The sequence below is a fragment of the Antechinus flavipes genome, chromosome 2 (assembly GCF_016432865.1).
Source record: "Antechinus flavipes isolate AdamAnt ecotype Samford, QLD, Australia chromosome 2, AdamAnt_v2, whole genome shotgun sequence".
NCBI classification, from domain to species: Eukaryota; Metazoa; Chordata; class Mammalia; order Dasyuromorphia; family Dasyuridae; genus Antechinus; species Antechinus flavipes.
Window position 1 is genome coordinate 204848763 of NC_067399.1, and position 13695 is coordinate 204862457.

Here is a 13695-nt window from a genome sequence, read left to right on the forward strand (position 1 = left end):
ACTGTACTTGGCAAGGATCAAGCACGGACATATATTTCTGGTCTACTATCTTCTCATATGTGCTTAATTAGATCATTGATTTAACAAATATTTTGAATGTCTGTTATGTTCAAAGTACTAGGAAGGAAGCAAAGATGAGTTAAGACATAATCTCTGTACTTAACGAATTTGCCATCTAACAAATGAGAAAATATCTTTCCTATCTCTGAACTCACAGCATCCTGTACTTTTTTGCACTTTCACATTGCAATTTGTACTAGTTAATTGTTTATATTCTTTAAGTTCTTTATTAGACCACAAACTCCACAACATTTATTGTAACTCAGGTCTTATTAGTATCTCTGATAATACCTAAAAAGGTGTCTTGCAGGGCAATACCAATAAAAGTCAGCAATAGAGCATGCCTTTGTTTATAATTTAAGGGAATGAATAGGTGAAATAGCTTGCTTAAGGACAAAAAAGCCAGTTAAGTGTCAGAAGCTTTCCCAACAATTAACTTAGCACCACCTTGCACAAAGGTTCTCTACTCCCAGATGAATGAATCTACTGGGGATGTAAGACAAGGCCACAATACAAGGCAGAATATGAAAAACACACACACACACACACACACACACACACACACACACACACACACACACACACACACATTTTCTCTCTCTCTCTCTCATATAGATAGGCAGACTATCAGGAATAAGGATATAGGGGTTAGGAGAAAAAAAAGGAAAAGTTTTCATAAGTAAGTTGTCATTTGATCTGAACTGTAAAGAGCAAGCAAGATTGATAGGAGAGTGGGGAAGGGCAAGGAATTCCAAAGTCTAGTTTGGCTAGAGCAACAGAGTACTTGTAGGGGAAGTAGTGGGAGGTTAAATTCTTGGTTTGTAATAGACCAGAAAAGAATACTACTGTATGGAAAAGTATTCAATTGGTTGTGTACACTTAAATTTCAACAGGTGCTGAAATATTATATAATACTATTAAGTCTGTGGCTTAACACAAAACTTAAGATCTTCTGATAGAGTAGGAGGAAGCAGCTCTGATGACTGAAACAAAGTTTTCTTTCATGCAAGCACTTCCACATATTTTGATAAGCTAAACACTTCCCCAAAAGATAAATGAGGCACTGGATGTCTTCAGATGTTTGGATTAGGAACATTCCAATTCTTTCAACTTTTAATCAGAGAAATCCAGGTACCATAAAAAGTAAGTAGAGAAGCTATTATTTACTGTTTACTACCATTTCCTATGAATTATTCAATTTTTTTCAAAAGATCACCATTTTTTTGCAATGTACAAATTGGATTTGGATTGTCAATTAACTCAGCATTACAAATCAAGTTAAGACTTAATCTGAGAATCAAAAATGAAAGCTTTTTACCAAAAGCTAAATACAAAAAATTGCTAATGCTGTAATCCAAGTTTCCTTTTTGAAATACATCTGTGATAATTATACCATCACTATTACTGAACATCATCATCTACTTTTCATACCACTTCTCTTACTTTGAATCTGTTTAGTGTACACAGGGCAGTGAAGCTCTAAAAATAGTTTGCTTCATCCTCAAACAGTCACACCACCAAGCCAATGGTCAATGGTTTTTAAAAAATTAAAACACACTGCTAACTGTGTTCTCCTCCTTACCCCTCTCCCAAATCTGTCAGACCATACTCCAGAAGACATATTTATAACACTACCACAAACCCTGGTGATTTGTTGTCTTTATAATCCTTTGTAACTTTTATATCTGTTCTACAATTCATTTTAAAGTTGTCTTTGTGAAGATCTATCTCCAGAATTCTTCTAACCTTCACTGGCAAATTCTCTTGGCAGGCCCATATTAAGTTTATGAACATTTCCAATCTCTTAATCATGACAGGACCATGTTTCTGCAGCCTGACTTCAAATAGTCAAGAGATAATCAGCACAATTTTTGCAACATTAAGCCAGCTAGAATTAAGAGACACTCTATAATAAAAATATCTGGAAAGTTTGTTCCCATAGAAAAATGTGGAAGCAGTATGATGCTGATAGTTCAGAACATCTGGTAAACTAATTATTCAATTGGCATTAACTAGAAGGCCATAGAATACAATGGAAAGAACATTGGATTCATGGTCAGAGAACATGGGGCCAAAACCTACTTTTGCTATCTGTGTTACCAACTTTGGTGAGTAATATATTTCAGTTCTTCAGGGATGTGTGATTTGATCACTGTGGGTATTCTCTTCACTGATGTAGGCCCCAGCACTAGCACATACCCTTCATAAACTGCTATGGGCAAAACCCAAAAACCCCACCCACCCCATGCAAATGAAAATCCCCTTGTCTATAAATCTACTTGAGTAAAGTAGAAAGAGAATAGGATCACCATTTCTAAGTAAGGATTGAAGATTAATAGTTTTCCAGATTAAAGAAAAGTAGACTGATATTTTAAAATATCCTAATTAGAAGATTATTTGGAAAGCATATAAAAAATGGAAACATCTCTAGCTATTGAAGTGAAAATCAACTAATAAAAGAATTCTTGGTATATATTAACCAATACAAATCCCTTTAAAACTGCACTATTCCTAGCTCAGTTAACTTTGAACATAGTAATCAATTAAGAAATGTTTCTGATTTGAACATTTACCAAATGTTCTGAATAAATCCAACAATAGGAAAGATCAAGGTAACAAAGAAAAGGTGGAAAACTACTCATTTGGACAGAATTCTTAGTGGCTCGGATAAAAATATAATTGGGAAATGTTTAAAAAAATAAATGAAAATACAATAGAATATAAACGATGTTGATTTGTGGTATTCTAATATGCAGCCTGCAGGGATCCATTTCTATATGAGTTTGACAACTGTCTTACACAATCCTTTGTCCAATGCTGACCAGACTTTAGCCTCAAACTGAGAATTTCTCAAATCTACAGTTCAGCTTACTTTTCATTCATATAGTCAATTAAAGTGATGATTCTAGTCACTATACTTAAGAATTCTGAGTAGAAAGGAAATTGGAATAATTCTATATAATTTGAGAAAACAAATATTTTAGTGCCTACCAGTTCATTAAAAAAAATGGTCTAAGATTACTCATTCATCCATTCTCTTTGGTCAACCTGTCATATAACTATAATCTCTCTACCCCTAGACACCTAGATTAAAAAAAAAAAAAAGTAATTATCTTCTTTAAAGTGGAATAGCATCTGCACAGAAAGGAAACTACTTTGTACACATCTATTAGAGCACAGTAATTTGTTAGGAAGGTAGTATTGTGCCATAATATAGGAATTTCTAGAGCATAACTATCGACAGAAACACCTGACACTACATCCACAATAACATCACTAAAAAATAAAATTCTGTAAGATGTAGGCTTTCGTTTATGCCTTCAATGTGGCCTATTAGTTGGTACTAAGAATTTTCCAGGTTTTCAGGATGACTTTAAGCTTGGACAACCATTAGTTTTTACTACATTTTCTCCAGAGTATTGGCAGCATTTCATGATGTCTCTTATGAATTATCAGAATAAAAAGTATACCCTCCCAAAAGATACTTCCATACCAATGAAGGGGAAAGGGTAGGTCTAGATCTGGTCAAAATAAAGTTAATACTCACCAGTCAAAGCTTAAAGTCCTAGTAGTGAGAAACTTGAGTTCCCAAATGAGAGTAGAGAATAGCGTACAGGTAGAATGGTGGTATGGTAATAGATTTCTAACTTTTTGGTGATAAGGTACTTTAAAATGTATCTAGACTGATCCTCAAACTGATGTCTGGTGATACAATCTTTTAAAAGCCAAGTTCATTTCCACAGAAGCATTCAGAAACCTTACATCCTATATATATTCTTTTTTTTTTTTTTTAACATCCTATATATATTCTTACTAAAACATTCAGTTTGCCACTACTGAACCATAGAAATTCAAATGAAAACAACCGAAGAAACCATTTTGAACTCAAATTTATTATTTCATCCCCTCAAGATCGATAGTCAAGAAAGGAATATTGTATAACCACAGATAAAGAATTTGGCTCCGTTGAAAACAAAAACAAAAAAACAAAACAAATCCAACATTAGGTGCATCTGTTTGCCATCATGCTATCTTTTTTGGGGAGAGGTGAAGTGACTGAACTGGAAAAAGGGTGAACCCAATAAAAATCTGCAACTCCTCCCTAACCTACTGTCTGGTTTAAACATTTGGCAGGATGAAATTGACCAAAACATTAGCATCAGGAAATAGGAGCTGAACTTACGTTTTCACTGACCCACCCTCAATTTACTATGTTCCATGGATTTTTTTGTAATTTAAAAGAATTAATGTGACCAAAAGAAAGTAAACTTTCTTTACTAAATCATTTTTATCAAGAGAAGTACAATCATAAATACACAATATATTCACTATAGTACCTTTATAGGAGGAGATCCATGTTTCAAATACCATCTTCTAAATGAAACCACTCCACAATGAGGCTTTTCTAGTTCTTTTTATATTTAGATTTCTTTATTTTGGGGTCCAAGACAAACATACATTGATTTCCACACAATGGAATTGGTTCCAACACAGCTGCATTTTTCACTACTTTGATTGTCCTGTTTTGTATCTTCATGACCTTCCTGACAATTTACGAATTTAAACTGCTAATGAATTCTTAGTAAGACAGAAACATGATTTGGTCAACCTGTGACTTTCTGTTTAAACTATAAACAAAAATAAATAAATAAAAAACCATGACAAATAATAATGTTTGCACCTATGCTGAAATTCCTTAGATCTGTACACCAGGGATAAATGATAGAACACGAAAAATAGCGTTAAAAGTTCTATTTAAAAAAGGCTATAAAATGCCAGCAAAGATCTAGTGGAAAAAAATGAAAAATTGAAAACTGTCCCTTTTTGATTAAAATAATTGACATTTTGCATGCCTATAAAGGATAATATTAATATATTTTAGGACAACAAAGAATTAAGCATAGCTTCAAGGAGCTTAAAAATCTAAAACAAAAATGGTCAAGAGACTTTTTCTATTATTGTGGTGCTTTGTACATAGTAGGAACTATTAGATCACTATAGTCTAGTCTACCCGTCTATATACTTTTCCTCCAAAATTCTAGAGATAAGATTTTTCAATAATTATTCTAGGAAGTTATTCTTCACAGAATGTACTTTTCTGTTCTCTCTCTCTCTCTTGCTGAGGCAATTGGGGTTAAGTGACTTGTCTAAGGTCACACAGCTAGGAAGAGTTAAGTATCTGAGTCCAGATTTGAACTCAGGTCCTCCTGACATCAGGGCTGGTACTTTATCCACTGTACCATGTAGCTGCCCCCAGAATGTACTTTTAAGAAATAAAACTGACAGATGGTATTGAAAAGCACCTATCCTCAAAAATGATAGATTGGTTCTATTTCAAGTAGATAATTAATTTGGGATTCTAAATCAAATTAACTTTCTCCAAGTATCCTAATAAACTGAACTTAAGTCAACAAAATCATATATTTAAAATTAGAGAGCTGTGAATTATCAAGTTTAACATAACCTTTGTTTTAATGTTTGTCTCTATCAATTGCTTGTTAAGCTTGAACAACATGAATCATGTGAAAACAGTTTATCATGCCTACTGATTTCATTAAACCATAGTTATTGAATGTACCGAGAATCATAAGGAATTCCAATCGCAACAAATAAATTTATTCAGAATGAAAAGGCTTCTTAAAACAGCATATAGGCAATATGATATTTTAGGAAACAATGGTATTCTGGTTCTAAATCACTGATTTTTAAAGAATTTTGGCAAGAGTATGCAACTGCAGGGTTTTGCATTTCTAAAATGTAGAAGATAATATCTTATCCCCAAAGCTTTTGATGTTTCTCTGTCGTTTATCATTATGAAACATACTCAAGACCCTCTCATTTCTTTACCACATCCCTCAAGCTAACTCCTTTTAATTTAATTCTGGAAATTTTATTTGCATTTTACCAACTGACCTTATTCAATCAAACAATAAAAAATATTGAATGGATCATCTTAGACTAAGACCTTAAATTAAAAAGTACTTATTGTCTATTACCTGTTACCTAGTAAATTGCAGCTTTAAAAAAAAAAAATTTACATCCAGTAAGGAAAGCATCATGCACGCATATAAGAAAACATAAGAGAAATACAAAGTAATTGGAGGGGAGTCAGAGAAGACTTCATGTAGCAGGTAGCACTTGAATACAGCTTTGAAAGAAGCTTCTGTTGAAAACAGAATTCAAAAGATGAAATATTTGTGAATAGAAGTCAGTCTGGCTAAACCACAGAATATGTAAAGAAGTGTGATATAAGCCTAAAAGTCTTATAGGTAGGCAGGAGCTTAATTGAGAAGGGCTTTAAATATCAGAGGAATTCTGAGCAAGGAAGTGCCTCTGTCAGATGTGTTTTAAGAATGTAATTTATAGAAAGAATTGAAAAAGGAAAAACTGGATGCAAGAAAACCAAGTGGGAGGTTACTGCAGTACTGTGAGTTAGGTAATAAAGGTCCAAAATAGGGGATAAGTGAATTGGGATAAGGGAATAGGTATGAGAGATGTTAGAAATACAGAATCAAATGAGATATGACAATTGATTTTATATCTGAGATGAGGGACAGTGAAGAAGTAGAAGAGGTTTACACCCATGCTGCAAAACTAGGTAGCTGGCTAAAAGAATGGCAAAACCTAAAGAGAAATAACAAAGTTCTAATAGGCAGTTGGTAATATAGGGAAAAGGACAGCTATTGGTACAGTAGTTAAAGCTATTTGGAAATCAGGAAGATTCCTCTTCAAAGTTTTTCATGACACTTTACTAGCTTAGCTGTGTGACTCTAAACTTTCTTTACACTATTTGCTTCAGTTCCTCTTCTGTAAAATGATCTGGGAAAGGAAATGGCAAACCAAGCCAGTATCTTTGCTAAGAAAACCCCAAGTAGAGCCATGCAAAAGGAAACAAGAAAATAACAACAAATAGAGGGAAAGAGTTTAGGAGACTAGAGCTACTTGTAGAGATCTAGGGGCCATCTCAATAGATTATTAATTCTGGGGAATAAATGAGATGAGGGATCTAAAACACAGCCTCCAGGTCTACCCACAGCCAGGGGACAAGATATTGCTAATCCAACAAAGGACACTGAGAGATATTCAAGGAAAAGTATAAGAGGATTCCCAGAGGGTAGTTACTACAGTCAGAAGAAATCAAGGTTATATTTGTTGATTAAAGAATCATTAATAGCCTAGAAGAGAGGCTTCATTTCATTCGGGTGATGAAATCAGAAGCTACAATGCAAGGAGCTGAAATGTGGGAAAGAGAGAAATAGGGGCAATAAGAATAGATAGCTTTCTCTACAAGTTTAGCTTGTCAAAGGGAAGCAAGATATAGGATGCTAGCTTAAGATATTATGGCCAAGTGATAATTTAAGAAAGGGAGAAGACTTGGGGATGTTGGTAGGCAACGAACAAGCTATTTATTTTAAGCACCATGAGTGCCAGATACTATGTCAAGTGCTCACAGAAAAAAGTGTAAATAGATGCTCTAGAGTTCACAATCTAGCTAGGTAAGAAAATAAGTAGATATAGTTACATACAAAATATAGAACAAAATAGATTTGGGGTAATTTTGGGTGAAAGGCACAAAAAACTAAGAAGTTGAAAGAAGAGTGATGATGGCAAAGAAAGGCTTCATGTGGAAGGTTTAACTTGAGCTAAATATTGAAGGAAGCTAAGGATTTTAAGAGGTAGAGAAGTGGGAAAGGAACGCATTCCAGGTACAAGATGACCAGTACAAAGGGAAGAAGAATTCAACCCACTTTGAATATAAAAAAAGAGAATGATTTATGGGCAAATCTGCTTAGGGAAGGAATGGGGTTGGGGTATAAATAGAATGGGTTGGCCTTGGTGAGAAGAGAAACCTTTTCAAAGACTGGAATAAAGAGCAATGTCAAGGAGTTTTGAGTTGCAGAATAGGATAAAAGAGATGAAAAGAAAAATACACTTATTTTTTTCAGAAAAGCATGCATTTTGGAAACTTTCTGATAAGGACAGTGTGGATGGGAAGTCTGAAGGGAAAAGCTTTGGAATGGTTGGGATAATAGTAGATTGGGGAGGACTCAAGTGAAGGTTCCTAGGGGGTAACTGGAACAAAAATAGATTAGGGAAGGACTAAAGTGAAGCCATTCTTGCCCCTTCTCCCCCCCCTTAAGATTGAACAGCTTGGTTGTGATTTCCTCAGCAATAAATTTTAATCACTTTACTCCAAATGGACTACTTTAATTCCTGAAATTGCACAGACCCACTTTTACCAATTGATTTCATCCTAATCCTTCCTAAATTTATTCATCTTCAACTATCTCACATAACTATAATCCACTTCAAATCTTTCAATGACTTCCTATTAATTCTAGTTAACACCTATCATTTTATTTACATTCTATTCATTTTTAACTTGGCTATGCTTTTTGAATAGGAACATTTAGGCAGTGATAATATTTGGAATACTACTGGAATCAAAAAGAACTAGAGAGAACCCCAAGATTTAGATTAATTAGTACAGTCCCTCATTTTTCAGATGAAAAATCAGGTCTCTGATAGAAGAAGTGACTAGCTAATCTTTAAGGTCCTTCCAGTTCTAAATGCTATGTTCTTAGACAGTTGCTTCATTTTATAGATAACTAAGGAAATTTCACAAGAGTTCTCTCATACTATAATAAACACTACGATCATCTAGATCATACTGAAAGGACTCTTTATTTTACCTTTCTCATGCATAGAAACTTGAAACCATTTTCATGTCACTTCTACATTCATGGTATAAATCTCCCCCTATTTACTAACATCTGCATTATTTTACTAGTCTACTCAGCTCATACATAAATTTAATAAAATTACTTCTGAGCAACAGCATAAAACATATCCATGTTTTCAATAAAAATCTTTACCAGTTCACAATTAAGTCATCAATTACCTCACAAGCCCAGCTACTATATACTTTTCTGGTCTCTCAGCTTCAACTTTTCTTAACTCCCTTGGTATGTAATCCTCTCCTTCAATTCCAAACCTTTTCAACAGAACTGGGTACAAAGAACTATTACACTATAAAGCTAATTTAAGACACTTAACTCTCTTTCAAATCACACTAACCCATAAAAATAAGCCATAAATGAGGAATATATGCATGATCCCATTCTAATTACTCTTGATGAATCACCACCCCTTAAAAAAGTTAATACTCATATATTCATATCAGATCCAGAGTTTTATTGAAAACAACACTGTGAGATAAGTCATACAAATATCACCCTCAATTTACAGATGAGGAAACTGAGAATTACAAGGGCAAAACAATTTATCTCAGCTTTGTTAGGCTCTCTCAGGTGCTAATCAAACCTTGATTCTGATTTCAAGTCCCATGTATCCACTGTACCACTTTCTCTACAACTGCAGTGCCAACATTTCAAAAGCTACACAGTTCACTGGCCTCTTTTGGAAAATTTCCTCTAAGAGCACAGGTATTGTCTCAACTTTCTGAGTAATCATGATTATAAGAAGAGTGTATAAATGTGCTAAGTCCTCAAAAATAGTTTCAAGTTCTTAAGACTTTATTAGAGCTAAAAGAATCTCAATCAGCAATTATTTAAAATATCCACTAAACAGCATGAATTAATCATTTAGTTCAGCATCTTCATTTTATAGATTTGGAACTGGAGGCCTAGCAAGGTGAAGTGATTTGATGAAGGTCACATAGCTTAGCAAACAGAAGGACTAAGATGTGAACCCCAAATTTCCTAAGTCCCAAACCAGTAATATATCAGAGCAGATCAAGTTCTTGAACTCAGTCAACATCCATGCCTACTTCAACATGCATTGGTGGATGCCCAATGTCCAGCACCAATTTTTTTTTTTGAAAAAGCAAATGCATTAAATAGAGGTTAAAGTAATGAAAAACATAAGTCAAAAGCATCAAAACACAAAATCAAATGTGTAAAAAATACGAATAAAAAGCTTATAGATTTTTGCCTCACAAATTAGCAGGCATATTAGGAGGATTTTATAATATGCAATGTTATACTAACTTAAAAAACATACCTTACAGATCAAGAGTAAAGTTTTGTACATGCAATGACAAAGCTAAAAATGTTATCTGTCAGTAAGAAGGCTGAATCACAATAGTCACCCACTCCACCCAACATATCCACTCTTACTAAGGCAGACCAGTTTAAAAGCTTGGAAAGCTTCCTTTACCTACTGCTTGCCAGAAGTGATTCCATTTTAGCAGATCAGTTAAATTAAGACAACTGCATGGAAATGTTGGTAAACTGCTAAAACTGATACTGCCCAAAATAAAATTTATTGCTTTGCTTCTATGGCATTTTTCATGTTTGTTGAACTTCAAAATTAAAATCTACTGTTAAAATGTGTCAATAGCAAAAATTTAGGTTCCTTTATTAAATTTTAACAGTTTGAAAAGTCAGTTTCATTAAGTTTAACTGTTGTCTTTTTGTATGTGCTGTAAAACAGCTCTCTTCACCCCCCCCAAAAAAAAGCCAGAGTTTGTATTCTACATTTACAAATTTTGTTGAAGTCATTTTAAATTTGCAAATTGTGCCAATTATTCCTTTCCCTTATGGCAGAAATATAACACCTACAACTGTGAAACTTCTAAATTTGAAAGGCCTCTACTTCAGAGAAAAATCTTCAAACTGCACTTAGATTAAATTGGTACACTGGTATTAGGCTTGAGTAGTGGGCTTTTATAGTTTGTTATTTTTAATAACTCTTGCTTATTTTTTAACGTATGTTTTTGGTTTTGATGCTACCAAGCCAATGAGTCATTTAGACATGTAAAAAGGAAATCCTAATTGTTTTAAAATCTTTTCCACAAAGGAACACTTTAGTAGGTACTGAGCCTATGACAAAATACATTGTAAAAAGATTTATGAAAAATCAATTTGAGTTTTAAGGGAACCAGAAATGAGCCACCTAGCAAAAATTCCAAATCCACCAGCAAAAGAACTTTGTTCAAGGTTAGTAAATGCAGGTTTCCATCTTCTTTAGAAGGTGGTACTGTGTTTCTCATTTCAGGAATGGGAAATCAGGCAAGATGATCAGCCCTGGCTTCTAAAAACCCCTCTTCTGCTCCACCCTCCCTAACGCAGAGGAGCCAGGACTCACCAGGACGGTGGTGCAGATGGATCTTAGTTCACACTCCACTTTCTCCCGGTAGTCCTTGACCAGCTGCATCTTCTTGTCAGTGGTGTCAGTTTTCTGCTCGATGCTGGAAATGACCCTCCAGGCTGACCTTCGCCCCCCAACGACGTTCTTGTAGGCCACCGAGAGTAGGTTTCGCTCCTCGTTGGACAGCTCAGCCCCCTGCTCGGTCACCGCCTTCATGCAGGTGGCCATGTCGTCATAGCGCTCGGCCTGCTCTGCCAGCTTGGCCTTCTGGATCATCTCGGTCTTCTCCATCGTGGACAGGTTTCAGGTGGGAGTGAGGGCAGTGGAAGCGGCAGCAGCAGCAGGACTCTGAGGAGCAGGAGAAGCGGCAACGAGGGTGAGGGCAGGAGGAGATTCGACCCAGATCAGGAAGAGTCCTCAAAAGCCTACAGGGTGGAGGGAGATGGAAAAAGAAAGGCTGCCTGAGAGAGCCAGAGAAAAGGGGGATCAGAGGCGGGTGGAAGGAGGGGGGGGGAAGGAGAGTAGAAGAGGAGACTCCGATAGTTCCAGACAATCCGTTCTCCACCGCGTCCAGCACCCCGGGCACCCAACCTGGGGCTGCTTCTGCAGCCTTTTGTCTCTGAAGTGCTTTCCCAGCCCCCTCCTCGGGCCGGTAAACGAAGCACCGCCCTTCCCAGCCCACCCCGGCCACACCCACCGCCCGAGCACCTAGGGAGGAGGGGCGGGGGTGTGGGTGTGGGTGTGTGACCCAGACCGCTCGAACAGCAAGGGGGCCCCTGGAGGGGAAACCCCGACTTCTCCAAGGCCCCCGCCCCGCCCTTCTCCCCTGTAAGGAGGAAATGATCTCTCGGGACCTGATCGATTGGTTCCCCTAGAAAAATCCAAGGCTGGGATAATGAGGCCGCGGGAAGGAGGGACGCAACCAATGAGTGGAAGGGGGGGACTCCCCGAGGGCAGGGGCCGCATTTGTATCCCCCCAAATCGAGCTCGGGGAACGTGGAGAGATTGAAGAATGGGGGGTGGAAAGCAGAAGGCGGCAACGGAACGGGAGGAGGAGAGGGCGGGCCGAGGGAGGGGGCGGGGAAGGACGCGCGTGCGGGCGGGCGAGCGAGCGGACCTGGACGGGTCAGGGGCGGCGGCCACCCTCCTGGACACCGAGGTTGAGCCAGTCTGCCCCGCCCGCTAGATGGGAAAGGACCAGTCACGCCGCTACCTTAGGGGGCTCCCCGATCCCGGGCTCAGCCTCGGCTCCTTTCCAGGAAGCACAAAATGGATGCGGTGGCGGTTAGTGCCGCACCCCACCCCCACCCCCCACCTCCCTCCCTCCGGAGAAGATCTAGAGGATACTCTCTGACCTCCCTGCCGGTCTCGGTCACCCCTTTTTACGGAAGGAGACCTGGAAAAGGGTCGCGGCCGTGAGCGGCCATTCCCGCCCCCCAGCTCTCACCTTCACCTTCACCGCCTCCGATCGCCCCTACTTTGATCCGCTTTAGGCTTTGGCGAAGGAGCCTCCCCGTCTCACCCTACCCCCGAGCGCTGAGAGGCGGGCGGCAGCGGAGGCAAGCCCACTGCCCGCGGCGGCCCAATGCGGCGCGGCCATTCCGCTGCCCGTTCCGCCTCCTTTCCAGTTGCTGACCAATAGGGCTGGAGCGCGCGGAAGGAGGGGGGGGTGGATGGGGGAGTGGGCGGGGTGGGGTTGGGTGGGGAAGAAGTGGAGGGAAGGAGGGTGGGTCAGGCCCCGCAAGTTTGGTTGGCCGGTAGGCTGCGGCTTCGGCCACGGGGTTTCCTCCAATTAGATCCAGGGTAAAATCACGTCACTGTTGCCATGGCGATGAAGTTACAACCCCCTCCTTTCTCTCAGTCAGCCTGGGTGCGGCACGAGACCGCGTTGGGCTCCCGGGACCTCTTCTTGGGGCGACTAATAACGCATGCTTCTGTTGCTGCTGCTGTTGCTGCATTGGACCGTACGGCCCCACTGCAGCTTTAGCTGGTCCTGGAGCGGCTGCGGCTTGACTTGTGCTGTGCAGCTTTGGGATGAGGTGACATAATCGGCTGCTTTGTAGCCAAAGCTCCTTTCCGCTCACCCTTCCTTAATCTTGACAAAGGCTACCCCGGGTTCAGTGCTGCTAAAGCCACTCTGTCCCCAAGCCCCCGTCCCATCCTCCCCACTTAAGAATGCGATTAGGGCTGCGAATTAGAAATAATCGCATCCCTATTATGAAAGCAATTAGTTACCGGAAAACCGAAGCAAAATGGCTTAAGAGAGGGTTTTATAGGATAAACTTTAGCTTTAAAAAGTTCCACACGCCCTCCGAAAGCTAGAGAAGGATACTAGTTTTTGGTTTCTCAAACATTCTCATCTCAAAAGATAGCATAATAAAATCTTTGACACTTATTAGCTGTGTGACCTTGGGCAAGTCACTTCACCCTGTTTGCCTCAGTTTCCTCATCTGTAAAATGAACTGGAAAAGGAAATGGCAAACTACTGCAGAACCTTTGTCCAAAAAACAACCTCAAATGGAG

General features: G+C 38.7%; 1 protein-coding gene across 2 annotated transcripts in view; it reads right to left on the reverse strand.

Annotated features, from left to right (window-relative positions):
• Positions 1-12773, reverse strand: part of YWHAQ (tyrosine 3-monooxygenase/tryptophan 5-monooxygenase activation protein theta) — a 33462-nt gene extending 20689 nt beyond the window's left edge. Inside the window, exons 1-2 of one of the 2 annotated variants that reach the window (XM_051976099.1) lie at positions 12620-12773; positions 11170-11597 (exon numbers count right to left, since the gene is read on the reverse strand). In XM_051976099.1, the coding sequence (XP_051832059.1) occupies positions 11170-11463 (294 nt within the window). In that variant the 5' untranslated portion in view covers positions 11464-11597; positions 12620-12773. Of the gene's footprint in view, positions 1-11169; positions 11598-12026; positions 12163-12619 lie in introns of those variants that run through there. The other variant, XM_051976100.1, reaches the window with a different exon arrangement.
• Positions 12774-13695: the final 922 nt, after the last annotated feature.